Genomic DNA, 26,408 nt, shown 5'->3' with positions numbered 1-26,408 from the left:
AATCATTTGCATACTGCCATTTACACTGAATTGGTGCTCAATATCTGTTATATTATGACCACTGTATTATCAGTATTGTAGTGTTAAGAGTCAGTATACTTTTTGTGTTCTTGACCTCACTTAGAAATATTAGAAAAACTAAATATTGTACTTGTTCTCTGACACATTACATTCTGTATGAAAGGAGAGTTAAACGTTCTGTACGGCAAGGTCATTGGTGTGAGATTGCAGACGTGGCCTTCTCGACTGTGTTGCCAAATCTAATCTCGATAGAAAAACAATCCAAAATTTGCTGTCTTTTCGATAAGTAAGGTAGGTGATGTTTGGAAGTAAGGAAGGTGACCAAGCACTAGAAATCCCAAAAGCGTGACTGTATTCTACGGATAAGAAAAAATCTAAACCCGCGACAGAGCTCATATTTATAAGTGAATTAGTTATTAAGCAGCAACCCTAAAGTCGCTTATTGTATGCGGACATGGCAACATGGTGCCCGACTGAAGTCGGCCAATGAGATTCGCCGTACTGAAATGCAGTGCTTTCATTGGTTACTGCGAGTTTACATTTTGTTTCCTTTGCAACACATTAACGCTGGTAATAAATAACTTGCATTTGTTTACTTAATAAATTAAAAGAACCCGCGCTGTTCCGTTGCATCTATAAATGTAAAATTAAAGTGTGAACTGATACATTTTTCCATATCACAATTCATCAAGACTGGGTGACTAGGATAAATCACAATAATTACCGAAAATGATCAAATTAATAAATGGATGACAAGTGGCGTACATAAGCGTTTCAAAGCAGTTTTTTTTTTATTTAACTGTATTCAACGTATGATATTCAGGATGTTTTTAAACAATGTTTTTGGTGAAACACTTCCGCAGTGTTTCAGTGACCCCGCACTGCTGTTTCTGAGAGAAGAAAGTTGGTTGGTTGGTCAGAGAGAGGGAAACACACGTTGCTGTTCCGGAACAACCTTCAGCAGCTCCCCGACAGCATCCTTCAGCCTTCAGAGTAAGACGCTTCAAATCTACTTTCACATTCGCTTTGCAATCACAATACTTTAACGCCGTGGAACCACCTCTACCGTGTTCCTAAGAAAAATCTAAAAGTCGACATTTTTTCGTTGCAATGATAACGTCAAGCGTCTGCTATGGGTTTATGCGTAGAGAGAGCATCACTGCTCTGTGATTGCCGAGTAAAATACTGCAATAACGCGTCAAGTCCATGATAAATGATACAATTGCAGCTTCTAACAACTCATTTCTTAGTATAGAATATAGTGATATAAAAATGTTTCGTCCTTTACCCCCTAAACTTTACAAATCTGGCCCAAATATCTTTAAAATGATCTTAAGACAGCCGGGAGGATGTGATCGAGGAAGTGCGACTGGAATAATGTGACGTGTTAAATAATGACTGACCGAAAGGGGCTGAGCATAAATGCAATTCCTATATTTACACACACAGAGATACACATAATTACTTCACATTTTAATATCGTCTCCTTTGAGCAATAAACGCGCGCGCGAGTAAAGGTCAAGGAGGCAGTCGTTTATTCACCCTGCGTTACTTGATAGTCAGTGGGAGGAGAGAGAGACAGAGAGAGACAGAGAAAGAGAGTGTGTGAACGGTGGACGACAGGAAAGCGCTCGTGAACAGAATGAGAGAATCGATCAGCTGACCTTCTGTCTTATTATTATTATTATTATTATTAATACCAATAAGCGTCACATCCCGACTGGACGGTATCTATGTTGCTTCTTCCCATGACAGAAAAAACAGGATTGTTTTTGTTGTGATATTGAACCGAACTGCATTTCATTGAGTTTAGAGGACAGATACTGTAGCACTATGTCGCTTTACGTTGAAGGTAAGATCATTAATTAATCCTGTTTTCTTTTTCCTTTTTTTGTACTTATAAAGTACTTTTAAGTTTGTATCGGTTTTCCCGATATATCTTGATTAATTAGATGATGCTAGTGATCAACTGGATGTTACCGCACCATGTAAAAGCTGTCAGTTGAATCCTGATGAGAGTGAGAGCTGAATGGACCCTTCAGTCAATGTTGACTGGAAAAAGTTGCTCTAGAAATCTGGCTCTGCAGAAATTAAAGCGTTTATGGAGGGCATTTCATAGACTTTTGACCTTTCCAGACTGTCGGTCCATTCCTCGCTTTGGTTGTGCTGTTAGAGGTCTGGTTCTCTGACAGCTATTCATTTGGCCTGAAAGTGCCTAATTTAAAGATATTTTACATTAAACATAATTATAGGAGTTGCTGAGTTAAGTCTTCTGACTGTCTGCGTTCAACAGTGTTTCGGATGGACAGTAGCCTACTAATTTAAATCTTGAAATGAAGAAGCTTTAGGAATTAAAATATATAATACTAAGAAACATAATGACTTACAGTATAGGCTACCAAGAGTTTGGGGTCAATAAGATTTTTTAATATTTTTTATATATAATAGTCTCTTATTATCACTCATTATTATTATTATTAAAATAACTTTATATTTTAATATATTGAAAATGTAATGTATCAATCTGATGGCAAAGTTGTACTTTCAGCAGCCATTACTCCAGTCTTCACAATATGCTGATTTGGTGCTCAAGAAACATTTCTTATACATTTTGAAGACAATATTTTTGTGGAAACCATGATACTTTTTTCAGGATTATTTGACGAATAGAACATTTAAAAGAACAGTGTTTATTTGCAATAGAAATATTTTGAAACATTATAAATGACTTTACTGTCACTTGCTGATGATGATTCTTTTGTACAGATGATCAGATGTTCTTACTTTAAATCATTATCAAATCATACTAGATTATCAGTTTGAGCTTGAGTGCTACAGTCAAAAGAGTGACATACAATTGTACATTTTCAATCAAATTATTTTTAATAAAAGCATGAAGCATTTTCTCTAGTTGTTTAAGCCAGGGTACACACTGTTTGATTTTGGCCATGATTTGGCCGTCTGAGACAAATTTTGCAAATCCTAAAAGGATTCCTCTGATCATAGGCTAAAGTCTGAAGTCTTTGATCGTTAGTTTGACTTGCTCACCGACAGCCAATTAATGACCACTGCGATCAAATTTTACCTCCGACAAAATTCTGGCAGTGTCAGAAGATTTGACTCACAGTCCTAAAAGGAGTCAAATTGTCTTTGTTAGCCATGACCAAAATCAACGTCGGAGATTTCTTTGTAGCCAGCATTTCTATCTCACATGTAAATGCAGCCCACTGTCACCAAACGTGTCATTGATTGATGTAAAACTCCAGACGACTTTTCTTGTGTGGGTCCATTTTTAACACGTCTTCATTGTCGTATAGTATGACCTTAATGACACTTACTACAGTGTGTACATGTTCGTACAGTCTGACAAGGAATAATCATAAAGGACAATATAAATTGCACAGTGTGCACCCGGCTTTAGACTTTTGGACCTCTGGATGTACAGTGCCGTGCGTGGCTGCACTTTGACCCATGCAGAGCACATTTGATGATAATGAAGTTAATGGCTCTAAATAGCTGAGCACTCTAGTTATCTTTCATGTTTGCTTTGCTGTGAAGGTGAGATGAACTATTGATGTGTTGGTACAATCATTTGTTTATGGCAATTTTCAAGTTATCCGTTTTACAGAGTACCTTTACAAAATCCCCCCAGAGTATTGGTAGTATGCATCCCTCCATTGTCATTCTTTATGACATTGGAGCTTATTTATTGTCCTTTTTTTTATTTATTTGGTAAGTAGCTGTGTACGTGAAATAATGTACAGTCAGCCAGTTATTAATGCAAAATAACCCCTGCTCATCCTGTTAGCTGATTTTGCATTGTCACTGTCTTCTTTAAAGGGGCCATGAACTGCATTTTGTAAAAAAAAAAAATGAGAATGTTCTCTGAGGTCCACTTATAATGTTATGAAGATTTTTTTACAGCCTAATTTAGAAGCAATAAGCTGTTTTCTATCCTGTTTTTGACCCTCTCTTTCGAACACTCCATTTTGATAGGTGTGCCGCTTGCAAGACTTGGAAGTAAACGCCCACTGCTATGATTGGGTCACAGTTTTAACTTTTGCATTTTGAGTATTTCGAGTATTTCGAGTTACCACAGTTATAATTGACAAAGGATGACTTCAGTGTTTCATGTAAACGGAATTAGGAATTATTTGTCAATGTTGTTCTCATTGTTCATCCTTTTCGATAAAATTAAAAATGATCATTATCATTTGCAGTGTCGTTTTAAATAATTTTATTCAGGATTACAGTGTATCAAAACAATAACAAAAGCTCTACATACTTTCTTCAATATCTGATAATACAACGAATTAACCCCATAAATGCCGAAGCAAATGAAAGAATAGCAAATCACAACTATTCAGTTTGACTGGCGCTACAGTATAAATACTAGTCAGTAATATCGATAGGGCAACATATCGTTGTCTTTCTCCATGCGATACGAGAATCGATATGCTGGCACCAAATATCGATATTTAAATAATAAAATAAGCCGTTCTAAATAGATTTCCCAGCGTCACTACGTCATGGCTTCTCGAGGTGGCCCTCAACACATGATTGAGGGAAACAGGAACATAAGTTAACGAGCTTAAGAAAAAGAGGTTTTAAACAGGATGGTGGACAGCAGTGTGAGTAAAATAATAGATGCCCCAACCACGTTTAAGTCCTAAGTCTGGACCCACTTTGGCTTTTATACCATTGATGGGATAGACAAAATTGACAAAGAGTAAGTAATATACCAGAAATGCCTAGTAAAAGTAAAGTGCATTCAATCACTCTGATCTCACTGAAAAAAATGTATTTACTTAAAATGTTCAATTTAATTTACAGACTGAAAAACGTTTTGTGCTGTTTTCTAACAGTTTGGACTTGAATAAAGAGAGAAAACCTGCACTTAACCTTTTCACTGGTATTTTGTTTTTATAGTTAGACAGATATTGTGATGTATCATTATAGGATTGTCTAGCAATAATATATTGATTATCGTAGAATTGCTGTATCGTGAGCCATGTATCGTATTGTGACATACACTTTGTTTCGCTGAGTGTTTTCAGCATACAAAAGCAGAAATACTAATCCTGAGAAATACAGAAATGGTCTCTTATTTAATGCGCTGGCTGACAATGTCACTTAGAGGCTGTTGTAGAAGTTAGATGTCACATGCCAGGCAGTATGTGAGAAGATAATTATTGGGGGTTATGCGCAACAAACTTCATTGCTTCTGGACTAGTTCAAGTCTTTTGTATGTGCTATGTTAAATATAAAGCTCAAGATGCCTTCAAAGGAGCAAGCAAAGATGAGCATAACCGATATCCGTCACATATGCAGATTGATATCTAAAAGTTTTTTTCTTTTTTTCTTCTCACTAACATTTAGATATTTAAATAGATTAAAACGGCAACAATAAAAATAACTAGCCAGGCTTTCTTTGACAAGCGGATGCATGTTTGTTCATGTGACATTCAGCATAAAGCCTATTTTGGCACAATGGCAGACGAATTAATTAGATTGGGTGTATAGAGCTGGTAAGTCCCGCCCATCCGTAAAACCCCCACTGGACCTCTAGGTTGAAAAATCGTCAATGCAAGTGAATGGGAGAAAATAATTATTTTCTGGTCCCGTTTGAATTGTGCCATGAATGTGAACATATGTTGTCTGTGAATTTTTTATATAACTTTTCATGTTACGAGTTTGACAGTATATGGTATGATTCTTCGGCTAGCAGTTGTGGAAAAGACATAACGAGAAAGACTACATGTCGCCTATGTGACGTCACCCCATAAAGATGACTTACCCGTGGTTTTCGCCAACCTCAACGATTTTGTCCTCTCCCTGAAAGAAGGCGGTGAAGTGCACCAAAGACACAGCCATGTTTAGCGGGATCCGTGAGCTAGTCCGTGTGCTAGTGGTGGTGACGTTTCAAACGCGTCGAGAGTTGTAGTCCACAAAGTGCTCTCACACAAAGTCTAACCGTATCAAACTTCTACCCGCTAAATTGTAGAATTCTTTACACGAAAAATTATATAAAAAATTCACAGACAACATATGTTCACATTCATGGCACAATTCAAACGGGACCAGAAAATAATTATTTTCTCCCATTCACTTGCATTGACGATTTTTCAACCTAGCGGTCCAGTGGGGTTAGCGGAAGGGGCGGGACTTACCAGCTCTATATACAGATGAAATGTGGTAAAGCGGGATTCAGTCAGGTAGCAGGAAATGTAGTGTAGAAGGTAGCACACTTGAACATGACAGATATAACAGCTGATGTCTAAAAGCTAAAGGTAATCAGAGTTGGAAGGCCGCTACCTCAAGCTCAGGATCTATTATTGAATAAACCTAATCAAACATAATGTGGTTTAACCTCTCTATTGTCCCCTTTCTCTCAAGGATAAAGGGCTGTATTTGTGGTAGAACAGGGAAGTCTTGAGTCACACCTTACAGTAGTCAGTGTTAATGGCCAATACAGGAAATTAACCCAGAGCCCATTGATGATGTGTGTTTTACATTCTTTAAATGCTCTTGATGTTTCACATACTGTATCTGTGCTTTCATGCCTTCTGGTATTTTCATTTTGGGCCAGAAGTAAGGGAGTGGTATGTACAATTATCAATAAAAGCTGCCAACTTCCTTATCATATGGACATATTATCACTGCAAATAAGATTGATCACAAATCATTTTATTTAAAAGATTTATTAAGGAACTGTATTTAAAGTTTGAACAACACACCAACTGTATTTTTTATTGGTACGACTCATCACAAGTCATTAAAATGATGTGAAAAACTTTAACATTAAAGTGTGTGGTTTCAATTGTAGGTCTGAGTAAAGAGTTACCAAGCAACTTCTACGGGATGGCTCAGTTTCAGGAAGTGATGCGACAGCAGCTGGAGAGCTCTATGCATGTTGAGCTGGAGAAACTCTTAAGCACGGCCAAAGGTGCAGACGCTGAGGTGAGATACAAGCTTACAAAAAGTATTTGGTATTTGGCTGGTTATGTGACCTCAACATGTCAGACTAAGAGCCAACCTGCTCCATGTTAAATAAAACCTGTTTTATTAGGCTACTGATATGACTGGAGTTTTTATCTCAAGTGAGTGCGCTTTTAATTAAAAGTAGAAATCATAATTTCTCACAGTTTTAGTGCATTTAGAAATGACAAGGGAGCAAAGATGAGAAATGAGAGGAAACCTCTTTGGGTGCCGTCTGAGTGCTGTAGCTGATGAATGACGTGCCAGTATGACGGGAGAGATTTCATTGCACTGCTGAGCTGATGTTTAATTAGTCTCACCATGAGACTGGCTTCATCATGATGCATCTTCTCTCTGGCATTTCTTCAGCCCCTACACACTTCCTTCTGTTCATCTTTTACCATGCTTTCATTTTTCTTTCTTTAGCTACACTGAAATTCTCAGTTAGTAGAGTTCATTTGAGCACGTCAGATAGTAAAACTCTGAGGTGTTTGGCGATTCACCCCAGTGTTTCCTCAGCACCATATGGTAATAATCAGACTCAGCCGTCATCATCATGACACACGCTGACCGCTTGTGTCACCCCTCCCTCTCCGTAACACACAGACTCCCATAATCCACCCAAACATTTACTGGCAAATGACGTATTAAAACCCACACCCTGCTAGTTCAAATAAAGTATGATAAGTTAAGTCATCAGTTTACAGTTGTAAACCTTATAGTTGCCTTTTAAGTAGGGATATCAAAAGCACTGGTACTTTTGGTACAGTACCAAATTGATTCTTGAAAAATAATAATAAAACCAGTCTGTCATCAGTAGTGTTTTCTGATTCGCAGGCAGCTGCTTTTGACTCTTACAAACGTATTTGTGTGCGCGCTCTGTGAATCAAATCAAATCTAATGTACTTCCTGTTCAAAATGCATTGGAATTTATGTAAACATATTAACAAACAAAACAGGTGGGACGGAAATGGGATATGTGTTTAAATATTAGATCAGTTAATTAGACCTTCCAGTGAAATACATTCTAATAGACCTATTGCTGTCTATTATTAATCAAACAGTAAAGTGTTGCCCGTATAATATTATTTATATATACTACAGCTCAAAAGTTTGGGGTCGGTAAGATTCTTTTAATGTTTATGAAATAAGTCTCCTATGCTCACCAAGGCTGCGTTTGTAGAAAAAACAGTAATATGTTTTAAATTGTAATAATAGTTCACAATATGTATAACTATATAAATATTTAAAATGTATTTCAAAATGTAAATGTTTACTGAGCTAGCAACGGCAGTGTCGCAGGGCAACGAAACCTACAATTCAGTTTAGCAATGCATGACGTCACCCATTTACTTTAGTAAATGAGAAGCGGTAAAATGCTGATGTCCTTAAATTTAAAGGCAAATGTAAAAGTTTAAGTACTGAATGATTGAGAAATGCCTTTTGACTCACCACTATTCTGAAAATATCTCTCAGTGTCTAATGTCAATAAAGGTTATGGCCTGGTTATGGGGGTTAATGCATTGTTCATTCTTTGATTGGCCTATAGTGGCATCATCTGCCAAAATAGGTTGAGTTTTAAGTATTTGTTTCTCAGAAGGAGAAAACAGGAAGGACAGTCCTCAATAACTTTTTTTTTTTGCCTGCTCTCTTCCCCAGGTGTCTAAGAAGGACTTTGAAGGCTTTAGGAAGATATTCCACCGATTTCTGCAGGTGAAGGGACCTTCAGTAGAGTGGCCAAAAATCAACAGGCCCCCTGAGGACTCGGTAAGATAACCAAGTGATTGATCGTACACAAGCCTATTTCTTACACTCGCTTGGATTCTTAATTTAGCCCACATTTTGTTACTTTGATTGTAGACCTATAAGCTGAATATGCAGAGAAAGTCAAGCCTAGTATGTCTATACACACTTCAAGTATTAAAACCGAGAGGTGAACGGCACTCAGAGCCTCTGCTTTGAGTCTCATGTGTTGCCGTTAGTATCGCCTCAGGCTCTGGGAATTAGCCATCTATGATTAAAAGCTTCCCACATTCCAGCATGAATTAATTTTTATGCCATTCATACACTTAAATACATAAGTATCCAAAGACTTTGGGTCCAGTTAGAGTTAAAGTATTAGCCTGTAGATAGACATAGTGAATGACTGTGTGTGTGCAAGGAAAATTAAAAATAAAGCTTCGACATTGATTTGTGTTTGTGGGCAAGGGGGGTGTAAGAAAGACAAACAGCGAACAAAAGTGTCTCCTAATTTGATTTGGCTGTGTGTGTTTGTGTTTCACATAAAGAATCCAGTGTCGGTCTGCTTTCCTCTGGGTCTGTGATGATTATGCAATGCTCTGGAAGAGCCAGAAACCCACACGCAAGCCTTTTAGCTCCACAAGGAAGGAATCACATGCAGGCTATACTATGAAACTGCTTGTGAAATGTTTGATGCTATAGTCTGCAGCATATAGCAAGTTTATCTGAACAGGATATTAAATACATCACTCCAGAAATTCCTGTTTTGAGTGCACATACAAGACAAGAATTAAAACCAAGCTCCTTTCAGACTCAAAAAGTAATAGTCAGGTCCGAATCTTCAAGATTGTGTAACCCTGTAGGCATTTTTGAGGAAAAGTTGTTATACCACATTTTTAGAAAGTTCAATGTCTCCTGAATAAGGATCCATCGTATAACATTGAAATAAGGGTCCCATTTTCTTGTAATTGTCATTGAAACAATAGGTGCATTATTCAAAGCCAAAACACTACAGGTGGATAGGGTAAAAATTTTAAGTTATAGATATCACCATAAAACCTTTCCAGTTTTTCACTTACATAGAGACAGACATTTTTTGTATTACAAGTTTTCTGAAATGTCATGTTTACATATGCAAATGAGGCATACCAGTATATATATATATATATATATATAATTCGAGGGGCAGGCATACCAGTGCGCGGTTCCCCCTTTCGGGCTAGCCCTGTCTCTTCGCGTCTTCACAAAGGTTGTCGAGGCAGCCCTTGTTCCTCTCGACGACTGGCTGATCCTAGCTCACTCTCGAGACAAGGTTTGCGAACACAGGGACCTAGTGCTGCGGCACCTAGCTTGTCTGGGCCTTCGAGTCAACTGGGAGAAGAGCAAACTCTGCTCCGTGCAGAGGATCTCTTTTCTCGGTATGGAAATCGACTCGGTCGCCATGTGCGTGCGCGCGCAGTCACTGCTAATTTGCCTTCGTCAGTTCGAGGGCAAGAGTGCGTTTCCACTGAAACTATTTCAGAGGCTCCTGGGGCATATGGCATCCGCAGCCGCAGTAACGTCGCTCGTCTTGCTTCATATGAGACCGCTTCAGCTTTGGCTTCGCGATCAAGTCCCGAGGTGGGCATGGCAACAAGGCACGCTCCGAGTCCCAGTGACTGCCTTCAGACCTTCACCCCGTGGACGAACCTCAGTTTTCTATGGGCTGGAGTGCCCATAGAACGAGTTTCCTGGCATGTTGTTGTATCAACAGATGCCTCCATAATGGGCTAGGGCGTCATGTGCAATGGACATGCTGCCGCAGGCTCCTGGACAAGACCCCAGCGCCTTTGGCATGTCAATTGCCTCGAGTTGCTGGCTGTACGTCTCACCCTGCACTGCTTCTGTGCGTTGCTCAGGGGTCAGCACGTATTAGTCCGATCAGACAATACCGCCACAGTAGCATACATCAACCGACAAGGTGGTCTGCGCTCCCGCCGTATGTCGCAACTCGCCTGCCACCTCCTCATATTGAGTCAGAAGCATCTGAGGTCGCTTCGAGCCATTTATATCCCGGGAGACCTGAACCGTGCAGCTGATATGTCTCGGTTTCGGCCTCTCGCTGGAGAATGGGGACTCCATCCCCAGTCGGTTCATCTGATTTGGGATCAGTTCGGGGACGCACAGGTAGATCTGTTTGCCTCCCACGACTCTTGCCACTGCGACCTGTTTTATTCCCTGACCGAGGGCACGCTCGGCACGGATGCACTGGCGCACAGCTGGCCGCGGGGCCTCTGCAAGTATGCGTTTTCCCCCAGTGAGCCTTCTTACGTAGACTTTGCGCAAGATCAGGGAGGACGAGGAGCAGGTAATTTTGGTTGCCCCGTATTGGCTCAACCGCACCTGGTTCCAAGAACTAGTACTCTTCGCGACAGCACCTCCCTGGCCAATTCCTCTGAGAAAGAACCTGCTTTCTCAGGGACGGGGCACCCTATGGCACCCTCGTCCCGATCTTTGAAACCTCCATGTGTGGTTCCTGGATGGGACGAGGCAGGTTTGAGTACCCTACCACCAGCGGTGGTGGCTACCATCACTTCCGCTAGACTAGAGCATCGTCCACGAGACATGCCTATGCGTTGAAGTGGAACCTCTTTGTCAACTGGTGTTCTTCTAAACTTAAAGAACCCACGAAAGGCCCGATCAGTGTCGTGCTTTCCTTCTTGCAAGAAGGGTTGGAGCGAAGGTTGTCTCCCTCCACCCTGAAAGTGTATGGTGCCGCCATTGCCACACATCATGATGCAGTTGATGGTAAGTGCATTGGAAAGCACGACCTGATCATCAGTTTCCTGAGAGGAGCGAGGAGACTGAATCCTCCTCGCCCTCCTCTCGTTCCCTCTTTGGACCTCTCTGTGGTTTTAACTGCCCTGCAGAGTGCTCCCTTTGAGCCTTTGCAATCAGTGGAGCTTAAGTTCCTGTCAATGAAAACAGTGCTCCTGGTTGCATTGGCCTCCATCAAGAGGGTAGGGGACCTGCAGGCATTTTCGGGTGACGAAGCGTGCCTGGAATTTGGACCGGCTAACTCTTACGTGATCCTGAGACCCCGGCCTGGATATGTGCCCAAGGTTCCCACCACACCCTTTCGAGACCAGGTGGTGAACCTGCAAGCGCTGCCCTTGGAGGACGCAGACCCAGCCTTGGCACAGCTCTGTCCAGTACGCACCCTCCATACTTACATAGACAGGATGCATTGTTTCAGGACTTCAGACCAGCTCTTTGTCTGTCATGGTGGGAAGCTGAAGGGAAAGGCTCTCTCCAAGCAAAGGTTGTCTCACTGGATAGTGGACACCATTGCTTTGGCTTACCAGCAGCAAGGTCGACCATGCCCCCTTGATGTGACGGCCTGCTCCACCCGGAGTGTGGCATCCTCTTGGGCTCTAGCGCATGGCGCCTCGCCAACAGACATATGTAGATCTGCAGGCTGGGCGACACCTAACACGGCCTCTGGGCAACCCCCACGTGTGTAGTCCACTGTAAGCCTCTCTGAGCATGTGTCTTTCCCTCGGCAAGCTACCTTGCCACCCCTGGGTTTGAAATATTCCACCTGCAGCTGGACACCCCAGTGATTCTCAATATGCAGCCCCCTCGGGTCATGTGTATTCCAAGTCCCCCCCTTCGGGCTGGGCATAATTGCATATTTCCACTGATATATGCTTCCCAGTGTACCTTGGCATAATTCCAGCAGCCATTAAAAACTATCCCTTTCATGTTAATGTTGTTTTTTCATTGTTTACATGTTTAAATATTCTGAGAATGCATAGTTTTAGTTCTAATGTTTAATGTTTAAACTGCAACAAATGCATTAAAACTTTTTTTTTTTGGCAGCCATTTTGTTTTTATTGTTTATGCCAAAACAGTGATGTTTACAACTTGTTATACGGCAGAAATGGATTCAGCACCTAAAAATCATATAGAAACAACACTTGAAGTACTTTTCCTCAAAAATGCCTACTGCATCTTATCCAGGGCTATTTATCTATTTTGGGACCTGACTATAAAGTTGATCGTTACATGTATGTGCGTTTGCATATCTATTTAAGGATATTTGGAGAAGGTGAGGTTGTTGGAGAAATTACTGCAATATGTTTGGTTTTGGATGAGGAACTGAGGGAAGGGCTCTATGTACTGCAGTATTTTCTGTCATTGTGACATGTCCTTATGAAACTGTCTTTGCCCAAAAAACTCCTTCTCCGTTAAACATCTGCTGGCTGTTTAAAGGATAACCAGTCGTTGCCAGAACTTGCCCTATGGATCCTGCAACACCATGCCTTATGTGTGCTGTAATAATGACCAATGTCATCCCATTAGATAAATTATACCCAAGATAAGTTGCTGATTGACTTGTTTGTGGTGTAAAAACATCAAGTCACTGGAACTTTTACCCAGAAATCTTTACCCTGATTTGATGTTGAGTTCATCATGATATTTCCCACCCAATCTCAGTTCAAATAAGCTCAACTGTTGCATTTTAATGCACATTTTAAATTTAAATATATTTTTTTATACATTTTATTTATTACATAAAATTATGATTATATTTTTATAATATTTACCTTTTTTAACAGCTATCAATTCAAACACTTATGCAGAAAATGATGACATGCAGTACAATAAAAACATGATTAATTTATCATTTTTCTGATATTTCCAAGATGATCACAAGACCTTTTCTTGTATCAACTAAATAACTTTACTTTGTTGACAGATTTACATCAGCTAAAGTAGCAACAACTGTGTTCGATACTTCATAAAAACACATTCCTGTTTGCAAGACATAAAAACACATAATAAACAAAGGTAAGGAGTATTTACAGTGCTATGCATAAGTTTAGACACCCATACTAAAGTTGACTAAAAAGAGGAATAAAAAATCATCTTTTGGAAACTGAACTTCATGCCTTAATTTAAAAAATTAGGAAAAATCCAACCTTTAAGGACCCCAATTTTCTTTGTGAATGAATAATGTATCGTAAATAAATAAATAATCTTCCTTAAAATACAGGGTGCATAAGTTTGGACACCCCTATGTTAAATTCCCATAGAGGCAGGCAGATTTTTATTTGTAAGTATTTAAAAAAATATATATATTTAGGATACTATGCATCCTGATAAAGTTCCCTTTGCCTTTGGAATTAAAATAGCCCCACATCATCACATAGCCTTCACCATACCTAGAGATTGGCATGGTTTTATTTCAGTTAGCCTAATAGCTAGTTTGATTTGCATTGAGAGATGATCTTATGGAAAGTACCCCATGCCAATCTCTAGGTATGGTGAAGGCTATGTGATGATGTGGGGCTATTTTAATTCCAAAGGCCAAGGGAACTTTATCAGGATGCATAGTATCCTAAAAAAAAAAAAAAATAAATAAAATAAAAATAAAAATCTGCCTGCCTCTATGGGAATTTAACATAGGGGTGTCCAAACTTATGCACCCTGTATTTTAAGGAAGAACATTTATTTATTTACGATACATTATTCATTCACAAAGAAAATTGGTGTCCTTGAAGGTTGGATTTTGACTAATTTTTTTAATTAAGGCATTAAGTTCAATTTCCAAAAGATGATTTTTTTATTCCTCTTTTTAGTCAACTTTAGCATGGGTGTCTAAACTTATGCATAGCACTGTAGAATGCTGAACTGGCTGAACTGGCTGAACTCATCATTATTGTTGAGCACTGCGTCAGCAAAGGATTCCTAAATGCAGGAACTATCCTGCAAGTCTGTTTCATAATTTGCATGAGAGGAAGCAAACCAAAGGGAATGTTATCCTTCCTGTTTGAATGAGTCTAGTTCAAGTCTTCCTGCCTTAATTCACCACAGTAATTACTCCACATTTAAAAACGCACTGCGCACAGATTGATGATCTTAAGGTAATGTTTATCGTCAAATGCCTTATTACTTCTGTGAACCTTTAAGCACTGTAGTTGTTCATCAGCCTCTCTTTCTGCAAGACGGAAGAAGCTCTTCTAATGTGCTTATGATGCAAACAGACTTTCTGACGGTGCGAATTAGATTCTGGTCTTGTGACGCTGTGGGAGCTGTGAGGTTTTATTATCCGTGTGTGTGTATATGATTGTGAATGTGTGAACAGGTTTGAGTGTAGAGCAAATGGAATGTGGCTAAACCAGAAACAACAATTAATCTGACTCAACCACTGATCTACTTTATATACACAGAAATGACTGGATTGCTCATGACGTCAAAAAGTGAAGCCGCCTCGCCCCACGTTGGTATTCCGTAGTATTCTCTCACACTCTAGTGAATTAATTGGAAATCATCTGATTTTAATGATAAAACTACCTAATGAGTCAGCGTTTTTATATCTGAAGTCTCCCTTACAAAGAAAACATCATAAACATTTAAATGTTTTTTTTTTTTTTTTTTAAGTTAGGAATTTCCCCTGCTTATTAAAAGTTACATTAATCTTCATTACAGTAGCGAATATCAGATCAGCTGATGGACAAGACACCTCAAGATTTGTATTACAAATGTCAAAATGATTCTTCTGAAATCTGAATATGCTTTGTAAGGCATGCGCATACAACTTAATTCGCCATGTACAGTAATTCACTGTGGTTATGTAATTATGTTGTGTTATATAATGTTGTTTTTATTCATACAGAAAATGTAAATGATTCAACAGTGTTTTCAATAACAGCATGTATTTTGAATCAGTAAAGATAACGACTTAACAATCTATACAAATAACACTTAATTCATATGCAAAGCCATAGAATTTGAGCTGACCTGTGGCTTTTTAACAAGTTCTCTAAGAGTCTGAAGTAGACGTTGGTCAACAAAAAGCCAGGAAATAATATACACGCTTCACAGCATATTCTGAGAAATAGAGCTGACTGCGTATGGATTTAAAGACATGAAGCTTTATGTCACTCTGAGCAAGATAAGGTAAAACCTTCACAGTAAAAAAAAAAAAAGAAGATAAATAAGTTTTGACAACATAGGGTTTTACATTGCTTTATCTCATCAAAATAAGTTAAGCAATTTATTTTTTTACTCATTTTTTTAATTGTTTAATGTAATTTAAGTTGAAATTACTTAAAAATCCAAGTTGATTATACTTAATTTAAGGCAGCAACTTACTTTTAATACAATATAGTGCAATATAGTAGTAGAGGCTTGTAATATTTGTATAGTATAGTGTAGTATAGTATAGTATAGTATGTATTGTAATATTTATTGAATATATTTAAATAAGTTTCTGATAACAATCCCATATATGTTCAAGCTTAATATTTCCTGGATAATTAGGCTACATACATAAATCTATTTTGTGTTAGGTCAGTTACCTGTGTCGAAATCTTAACGATTTCTATATATTGCTTATCCTGCCAGAAAAGTCCCACTGATAAGCTGCAAATCGCATAATTTTAGGTCAAGGTTTTGGCTGTCGGTAGGGAATACCAATATGGCCGCCAGAACACGTCACGTTGTTTTGAAGTTCAGGTCTCTCATACTTTCTTTTCTTAGAAATTCCTGTTGTTCTCTTGATAACTGGTTAGTTAATTCAATCAGACAGGTTTCGTTTAGGACATTGGGGGAAGTGGTGTCAGAGCGGTTTAGAATTGGATTCGGGTTTAGTCATGTGCCTTTTGTTGGCCCAATTATTCCACCTCAGCTGTATTATGTAGTATGCACTAAGAATATACTATGTGTGTGTTTGTCTTGAATTTCGGTCTCAAAAGTAAGGATTTAAATGCTGCTTAAGACTGAGAACACACTAAAAACTTGAAAAATAAGACTTAATCCATATTACCACAACAATAACAATGCCTGATCAGAGTTTAAGGACATTGGGTGTTATTCATGAAACATGAGCAGAACAATTTTCGGTCTAAATCGTAAATCTGTTCATATGTATATTATACACTAAATTAATTGCTACAGTTTAAAAAAAAAATAATTTGTATGTATGATTTACACAGAAATTTGTTCTGCTCATGTTTCATGAATAAGGCCCATAGACTAACAGAACAATAAGCAGGTGGACACAATCGTGGTAGAGAGGCAGATAAAAATCACTTACATTTGTTAATTTAGCAAACCCTTTTAGTGAGATACAACCAGAAGCATTAAACAGAAAGTAATGTAATACAAGTAATGTTACTATATCGAATTTGTGCAAGTAGTACAGCACTAGTGCAATTGTAAGTGCTATTTTTTAAGTGCAAAAAGTGTGTTGAATGCTTTCAGAAGAGTTATGTTATAAAAGTTATGTGTATACAGAATTATTATTTCTCTCTCTCTCTGTAATACTACTGAATATTTTCTTTCACATTTTAAGTCACATTCATCACTGCTGTTACTGAATGATTTTAATCCAGGAGTATTAACAGATGTGATAATGAATGTGCGTGCTTTATTTATTTATTTTTTGTTTATAGGCCATAAAAAAGCATTGTAAAAATGCAGTCAATACAGAGTAGATGCTTTTAACTACAAGGTTGTGTATGACCTAGTTTCATTGCACAGAGTGGAATTAACCAAGCCAATCAAAACAATGAACCAAATTACAAAACAGCAAATGGTATTCTTTGGAATTCATCGGATTAACATATGAATACTATGGTATATGAATATGGCAATAATTACGTATCATGTTATTACCAACTGATACAATAAAATGGAGCACACTGTGTGATAAAAGTGAATTTTAATTTAACATTCTTTGATAAAGTCAAAGAATCAACTCTACCTGTCATTCTACAGCAATGTTTCTGAATCTTCATGGGCAGACTGTCCTCACAGTTTGTAGAAGAACCATTAGGAATTGAAAATACATGATGAATAATGTTTTTATTTGAATAAACACACAGTAGCTACATATATATATATATATTAAATATCTTATTCAGGACAGTACTAAATAAAAATACAATATGCATTTTGTATGATCCTTCTTATTTTGTTAAAATAATTAACATTTAGCAGATTCTGTAAGGGGTGTTTAAACTTTTGAGCACGACTGTATGCCCTGACTGACAGTTGTTTCTCTTTCTTGTCTTTGTTTCAGATCCAGCCATACGATAAGATTAAGGTGAAGGGTATACCAGACAACATAGCGGACAGTCTGAATAAGCTGGTGGTTGTGAAGCTGAATGGAGGTCTGGGAACCAGCATGGGCTGCAAAGGGCCCAAGAGCCTGATTAGTGTCCGTAACGAGAATACCTTCCTGGATCTGACCGTCCAACAGATCGAGGTTTGTCACATGACACTGACAGCTTGCAGTACTGTGTTTAATAGTTTAATCCATGGAGGTCTATGATATCTTCCGATTCATCTCAATGACAGTTGTTCAGCAGGGGCTAAAGTGGCCATGCTAACAAGCCAAACATCGAGCCCTTGGTTTAAACATGTCTAGTTTATTTGTTTCCATAAAATAGAAAATTACCTCTCTACTGTATATAATTTGCATTTTATTATGCAATCAGTTTTTGGTTAAAAAAAAACAATTGCTACAATTCTATGCATTTTTTCATTGCACATTTTGCAAGATAATGTCTTTCTAATATCCTTTTTTGTTTTTATCCGTAGAGGACAACGTTCAATTATTGTCTCTTGTAAATGTATTTCAAATAGGAGAGATTCTCAGATTTGAACCCAAAGAAATATAAATCACTCCAGCTGTGGAAAAAGCAGCAGCTGTCTGAGAGATTTGAAAGTGAGCAAATAGACCTCCACCCATAAGTCTTAAATCACAAACATATGTTCCTCTGTCTTCCCTTCTCTTGCTCTCCTCATCTACAGCTGTAAAACACAGGCACATTCCATCATTTATACAGAGCAAGCATTTTACACCAGGAGAAACAGGCTCTGTGCTGGTTATTTTTCTCAGTGCCATGGACTGTAGGTAGTGTGCATGAAAGAGAACTTAGGGAAACCAAAACAGAGAGGGCTGTGTTCTGGGCAAGAGGGAAAAAGATAGGGGCAGAATACTGAGCCCTGTGGGACGCCCTCGCTGAAGAACACTCAGCTCAGTGTCTCTTCGGCAGACCATTTACCTGCCTCATGTCGTCAGATATCCTGCTCACTGAATAAGGCCTATTAGTACATGTAAATAGGTAATCTGTCCTTCTCCCACAGAAATGCAGGCTGTCGTCTGTGCTTGGCAGGCTTTTAGCAAGCCCTTAGGCCAGTTTATAACATTTGGCTTCTCTTTGGCTTGGACTTATGGGCATACATTCATTACAGGAAAAGGACCTAAAATCTGTCAACACATCCAACAGTTTCTAAAAGAGCATGATGCATATTTTTTTTTTAAACTTTGTAGTTATTTGGATAGGTACCATTAATACAGGGAAATTGTTTGGGTTTGTGGGTAATTCTTCAATTAGTGGAAGGTATTTGTCCCCTAGTATGATTGTAAAAAAAATTCAAATAAAGTTTTAAACTTTTTATGGTGTGACTAAACTTTCACAAGATAGTTTATGTATGTTTGTGCTATGTTGAAAGGCATCTGCATTTATTTGGACACTTGTGTCTTTTTAGTAAAGGGTTTCTGTTAATTTATATGAATATGTAAATAATTACTGCTGAAACTGGTGTCTAGGACTTGGCTTAAATTTTGCTCCAAAAATAGGCATCTTTTTTCTATACTGTGTTTATTGCAGTTCTGTTGATATTAGCCAGTTCACATAATACTTCTGTTCTGATCAATTATTGACCATGTTCATCACAACAGTGTAACTGCAGAGATTAGATAGTAATTTTTTTTTTCTTTGGTCTCTTCAGCATTTGAATAAAAAATATAACGCTGATGTTCCACTGGTGCTAATGAACTCTTTCAATACGGATGAAGACACCAAGAAGATCTTACAGAAATACACGCACCACAGGGTCAAGATACACACTTTCAACCAGAGCAGGTATTTACCCCCCCATCCCCCCCCACACACACACACACACACGTATTTACCTGACATAAAATAGTCTTACATTTATTTTTAAATAAAGCTAATTATAATAATACAAACCTAAACCTAAAAATATAATTTTTAAAATAGAAATATGTTTCATTTATTCAGGGATGTAATGCATATTTTTGAGAGGGCACCACTTGGGTGGGGAGTTCAGTCTTCAACGTATTTTGTAGCTTACAGAAACAAACAAAGCATATAAACACTGACACCGCAAGGCAAAGTGAACCTTATCTCAGCGCATTTTGTGAATCAGAGGCTGTTCTTTGGAGTCCTGCAAACCTAAGTCTTCCATCAGTACGCTGAGTTTGGTCGATTAGTAAAAGTCAATTTAACGTAAGGAAACAAAATATATGTATTTTGTAAAATTTTGGACTGATTCCCCCAACCACCCACACGCTTTTTTGCTCCAAAGTTTTACAAACTATACATGTGTTTTTGCTAGTACTTATCTGTATTTAAATGTCAGAAAAATAAAATTACCATTATATGATTGAAAACACTAAACAGTCCGTCTCTGGTTCAGCTAAAGCGCGAACGCAGATTTAAATTTAGAAGTTGATCACGTGATGCACTGAGCGTTCTAATCACACTAGTGTGATCATACACTTCAAAGGGTTGACCAAATGTAAAAATATACATTTTTGTCTTTTGGAAGCTGCATTCAAATCCTTTTGGAAAAAAGAAAAAAACTTTGATGGGGCTCTTGACCCCTCGGTTTGGATGGGCATGCAACAACATTTATTCATAGTTTTTATATCTAGGAAAGAAAGGTTTTTCAAGATTTATCTGACTTCTCATAGCAAGTATTCAGAGTATAGCTAACTAAACACAAACCACAGATATATACACATGAATAATATGATATTTATGTTGTTTGAGCACAAAATACCACTCAGCTGATGACATCGCATTACCACACACATCTAACAAAAACACATTTTGTCATTCAGGTTTTAGCGCAGGATGAAAAAGCTGAATTTCTTCACCTTCATAATGCATGCTGCTGACCCTTAGCCTGCTTAAGTTTTGTAAAAAAAAAAGTTAAAGATTGATGAGGTTTCTAAGCCATAATAGGGATACGTTAATATTTAATGGACTTGTCAGAGTTAAAATGTATCTCAAAGCTAACAACAGACACTTGTGGGATACGGTTAAATATGCTATTTAGAATACAGTGCTAAAAGACAGCACATACTCAGTCCCGGTTGAAGCTGAAGCTTGTGGAATAGACAATGTGATGAAAGGAAGAGGAGGAGGATGAAGGCTACATAAAACGTCAGATGTTTTCCCTGGCTTCATTTGACCTGAATAAGCCTGAAATGCAGGAGCCAGAGAAGATTTTAGAGCCCCTCTGAGAATACATTTGCATAAGCAAAGCAGTGTATTTTTTGTGCTTATAATCATAAATAAGGCTCGTTTTTTCTTTCTGTAAAGAGAAAACACTTTTTGACACTATGTGTGTGTTTGCATCTATTTTATCTATGCATCTGATCTATTTTATGACTTGTGGTTTTTAGTGATGATGCAGAAATAAAGTTTTGACATGATAGTGATGATCATTTTCATAGTATGGACTAGTTTTGTTTTAGAATTATTTGTATAGTATTTCTTAATATTTAGAATTATCTTTTATTTTCATATTTTCCAGTTTTTATTTTACTTAGTAATTTTGCTATGTGCTTTTGTCATTTCTTCTATATATATTTGGCTTTAAATATATTTTTATTTCAGTTTTAGTCATTTTAGTAACTTTTTAGTTTTAAACTAAAGTCCGATGCTCAGTATTACAAATCTATATTAGAAACTCAGACTTCTTTCTCTGAATTTTGCAGGTATCCACGGATAAATAAGGAGTCTTTGTTGCCGGTCGCTACGGACATGGGTATGACCGGAGAGAATGCAGATGTGTGGTATCCACCTGGTCATGGTGACATTTACGCCAGCTTTTATAACTCTGGTCTGTTGGAGCAGCTCATCGCTGAAGGGAAGGAGTATATTTTTGTCTCCAACATCGATAACCTGGGCGCAACGGTAGACTTGTGTATATTGAATCACCTGGTGAGCCAGCCAAATGGCAAACGCTGTGAGTTTATCATGGAGGTCACTGACAAGACCAGAGCAGATGTGAAGGTGAGAGAATATTACTTGAGTGATATCGTACAGTAGTACAAAACAACAGCGTGACTTGGGTAACAAGAAATTCTCAGAACAGATATATTTTCTTTTGTCCAAGCAATTCAATAATTTGCATTTACTTCGGTAGGGTTTTACATTTACATTCATTGGCTTGAGTAAAAGATTTGTTCATGCATGTATATAAATGAGGTTTATTTGTGGGGAACGAGGCTTATATTTGTTGTATTTTCTTTGAATGTTGCATGTTTTTGTTGTCTAGGGAGGTACGCTCATTCAGTATGATGGTAAGCTTCGGTTGCTGGAGATCGCCCAGGTTCCCAAGGCTCATGTTGATGAATTCAAATCAGTGACCAAGTTTAAGATCTTCAACACCAACAACCTGTGGATCTCCCTATCTGCCATACAGAGACTACAGGAACAGAATGCCATGGACATGGAAATCATAGTAAACCCTAAGGTAGGAAAACTCTAATTGTAAAAACTTTCAGGAACCGCAGCTTGTGTGGGAAATCAGGATGTTACAAGTCTTTTATCTACATAGACACTTTTTCTTTCAGTTGGAATTAAATCAGTTTGATTGATGAATCTGAACATATTGTTTACATGAACGCTAAATAAGTGATCAGGTAGATGTGCGCGTTTATGTGCATTGGATTTTATTTCAAATCCAGTTCCAGTTCAAAATCAGATCAAGTGTTTACATGTCCTATCGAATTAATTAGAAACGGTTTAAACCACCCCTTACAATCAAATAGAATTTAAATTGGGTTTGGCCAATTCATTGTAATTGACATGGTTACATGTGACTTTTTTTATTCGGACTGTGCTGCTACTCAAAAGTGTCTGCCAAATGCATAAATTATTGTAATGATAATGAAAGGATTATTTGAACGGCTATTAGACCAGACACTTGAATTTCTGGGGGTTTTTTATTTTGAAGTTTTAATTTCCCTTGTCAAGTCTTCCTTTCTCCCAACAGTCACTCTTGATTTTGTTGTAAAGCACGATTTCTAGCTATGCACCAGAAACCTCTGTTTTATTTCCCTGGTCTTCCTCTTCTTTACACTACCGCTTCTGAAACCCTAGGTGAGACCATAATTAATTTATCAGGCCACATGGGACCCTGTAACACTGCGCTTCAGCAGTCTCCTTTGCAGAGTGTTCACTTCTGAATCAAACCCACTTACAAAACCCTTTACACCAGCGGTGACCAGTCCTGCTCCTAGAGGGCCACACTGTCCTGCAGAGTTCAGCTCCAATTCCAAATTAAACACACCTGAACCAGCTAATCAAGGTCTCACTAGGCATACTAGAAACTTCCAGACAGGTGTGTTGAGGAAAGTTGGAGCTAAACTCTGCAGGACAGTAGCCCTCCAGCACAAGTTTGGACACCCCTGCTTTACATCAAGTGTGAAACGTCCTGAAAAGTAAAGTCAAAGCATTTTGATCGCCCCCTGGTGACTGGCTGAAGTATAGGTCATAAGCCCCGCCCTCTCCATATAATCGAATGGGACGCGAGTCACGCGACCCAAAGTAAAAATCCAATTACACTTCAATTAATTTTTTGCTAAGATGGTTTCTGTCATTTTTAGTGTTAATTTTTCTAATAAGTTGGGGTTTAGTTAGATATTTGATGCTATAAAAACGGGGTGTAACGTCATGATTAACAGCTGGGCTTGTGATTGAGTTTGAGGAAGCAGAAGTATGAGCAGGACCTTCATACTGCGCGGGTCCACCTTCGGATCATTACAGCGCAGACTCGGGCTCCGAATGAAAATCTGCAATGACTGTTTCTGGGATATTTTGCCTTTTGCATTTTTTTACAGTGGAAGGAAGCAGAGATGCACTGTCCATCTTTATTTAACAGTCTATTCTTTACACAAGCACTTTAACAAGCTAATGTTGTGGAGACTGTGTTTGAGCGTCTGTTTTATACCATATCCAATATCTGATTTGAGTGGAGAATCATTTGGGATCTAGTTTGAGCCGAGGCTTCAGAGTGTGATCAGGGGATTTTATGGAGGGTTTTACAACTGACATTAAAAAGTACATTTATAAACAATTTCTTCTGGGTTTTCTGTTCTCAGTGTATCACAGGAAACTAAAGAATTGAAAGGTAACCATAAGACGAGTGTTTTTGTGTGTGTCAGTTTATATAGTTATACTTTGGGGACAAATTTTTTAGAAGTGAGCAAAAAAAACTCTTTTTGTTTTGAGGACATACAGGAACCTCATCAATTGGAAAAACTACTGATACATAAAATAGCATTTTCACTATCACTGTGCCCAAACCAAACGCAATGCAGAATTTCCAGTTTACAAGTGACAAGTAATTTGTCTCTCCACACATGAAGCTGGTTAAGACAGAAGAGGTTTGCGTCTGGTTAATGCAAAGTGGGTAGTGTGTAATAGTTATAATTTGCATTCTATAAAATCAATAGAATTCTATGATATGTGCTCATTTAGATAACCAATTAAGTGTGTCTTTGTGAAGTAGTACACATTTCAGCAGAGCTTCGTATTGTAGCACAATTTCTCCCCCGAGGCCCGGCAGAAGTCTGTTCTAATATAGATAGAGTCTGTTCTAGATTTCTTTACATCCAATCCCCACCCACGTCTGTCCCTGTCAACCTTACGCTTTTTCTGCCTGTGTGATACCAAGATTGCCTTCACAGTGCTTGCAGTGATACCTCTCACTTCCTCACCGCCATTTACATGGTTACTTGACAAATAACATGAATATGAACTTGAAATGAAAATTCACCCTACCTGTTTTCTAAATTCATGCTATCTATCTTATTGTGAATGATTCATCCATGTATATGTTTTATTTTTCACAATGTAATTTTTTTTAATGAAAATGTCATAACTGGAGTGACAACTGGTGATGTATGCTCGACTTCTCCACTCATTTAGTTCGATTAATGGATACAACCAAGTCCCCACCCTACAGTTTTATTTTCTTTTTCAATAATCCGTTTAAGGTTTAAAAATAATTTTAGGTCACACAGTGGGGTATTAGACTACACTGAAAATTTGAGGGTTTTTTGTTGTTTTTTTTAAACCTGCATATAAATATAATGGTTTAAGATTATTATTAAATTTAAGTTTAAACTAATTTATGGCGACTGTGTGATGTACAAATAATTAATTTGCTTGACAGTTTTTTAGAGAATAACAAAACTGTTGTTTAAAATCCTTCTCTTTCTCTCTCAGACTATAGACGGGGGTCTGAATGTCATTCAGCTAGAGACTGCGGTGGGTGCAGCCATCAAGTGCTTTGATAATGCCTTGGGCATTAACGTGCCTCGCAGCCGCTTCTTGCCTGTCAAAACCACATCTGACCTCCTACTGGTTATGTCCAATCTGTACAGCCTGGAGGCAGGGTCTCTGACCATGAGCGAGAGGCGCGAGTTTCCGACAACTCCTCACGTCAAACTGGGCAGCTCTTTTACCAAGGTACCGCACCTAATGAAGCATTCACAACAAATGATCCATTCAAAACACATGGTGTTCATCTCACACTACACAGTGTGTAGGCACGATCACATTACCAATGTGACATTACCAAGTCTGCCAGGCAGAAATCTCAGCATGATCTCAGCTTTTGTTTCTCTAAAGAACAATCACTCTCAACTAATACTTAGCAAGCCTTGATCCAGTTCTCTCTTGTCTTTCAGGTTCAGGAATATATCTCACGATTCGAGAGCATTCCAGACATGCTAGAGCTGGATCACCTGACGGTGTCTGGTGATGTGACCTTCGGAAAGCACGTCTCACTGAAGGTAATAGTAAGGAACATCTTAAATTCTGCAATCAGACGTTTTTGCAGGATGTTGCACAGTCTGATTATTCCTCTCCTCTCCAGGGAACAGTCATTATCATAGCCAACCATGGAGACCGAATCGACATTCCGGCTGGCTCTATGCTGGAAAACAAAATAGTGTCCGGAAACCTTCGGATCCTGGACCACTGAAGCCTTTGTGTTATGTGACCTGGATGCAGAATCACGTGACTGATCCACACCTGCCAATGTCCTCATCATCATAACCAACCACGGAGACAGAATCAACATTCCATGATGGAAAATAAAAGACAGCACATCTGTGTAGTGACCCGGATGCCAAATCACATGACCAACCAACACCTGCCACTCTCAGAGCCTCCATCAATGGTGCTGAACACAGCACACACACAGCACCACAGACACCATACATCTTCCACATCATTCCAGAGACATTAGTTTTGTAGTAGTATGTGTGTGTTTTTCCTTTAGTGGTTCTCAAATTCAATGTGTAACACAAGTCTTTTTATTGTGATTAGTTTTTGTTTTTTACCCTGAGAATGAAGTATTTCTATCGTTGTATCTATGGCATCGCAAACTGATCCTTCAGGGTCAGCGTCCTCTGTTCTACGTGCTCAAAAATGTGAAATAAAAAGTGCAAAGCAATAAGCGTTCTGCGACAGTGAAGGTTGATGGTTCCGTCTTTGTGTTCTAGAACCTGTTCTAGATCCTGAAAGTTCTATGGAACTAAATAAAGTGCAATATGTAACAGA

The 26,408-nt window shown here is 38.3% G+C and overlaps 1 protein-coding gene across 2 annotated transcripts; it reads left to right on the top strand.

Moving 5' to 3' along the window:
• The first annotated feature begins 568 nt into the window (after positions 1 to 568).
• ugp2b (UDP-glucose pyrophosphorylase 2b) lies at positions 569 to 26,408 on the top strand. 2 transcript variants are annotated; one of them, XM_081394137.1, is made up of 10 exons: positions 569 to 1,014; positions 6,848 to 6,981; positions 8,659 to 8,766; positions 17,810 to 17,995; positions 19,528 to 19,661; positions 21,548 to 21,845; positions 22,111 to 22,308; positions 25,068 to 25,310; positions 25,532 to 25,636; positions 25,720 to 26,408. In XM_081394137.1, the coding sequence occupies exons 1-10, from the start codon at positions 771 to 773 to the stop codon at positions 25,825 to 25,827; spliced, it is 1,758 nt and encodes a 585-aa protein (XP_081250263.1). In that variant the 5' UTR covers positions 569 to 770; the 3' UTR covers positions 25,828 to 26,408. The 2 variants fall into 2 exon arrangements, with proteins under 2 accessions (XP_081250263.1, XP_081250264.1); XM_081394138.1 differs by having other exon boundaries at positions 1,012 to 1,873; positions 25,720 to 26,407.

This window comes from Scardinius erythrophthalmus (assembly GCF_964197995.2).
Source record: "Scardinius erythrophthalmus genome assembly, chromosome: 19".
NCBI classification, from domain to species: Eukaryota; Metazoa; Chordata; class Actinopteri; order Cypriniformes; family Leuciscidae; genus Scardinius; species Scardinius erythrophthalmus.
This window is presented reverse-complemented; position numbering and strand designations above follow the sequence as displayed.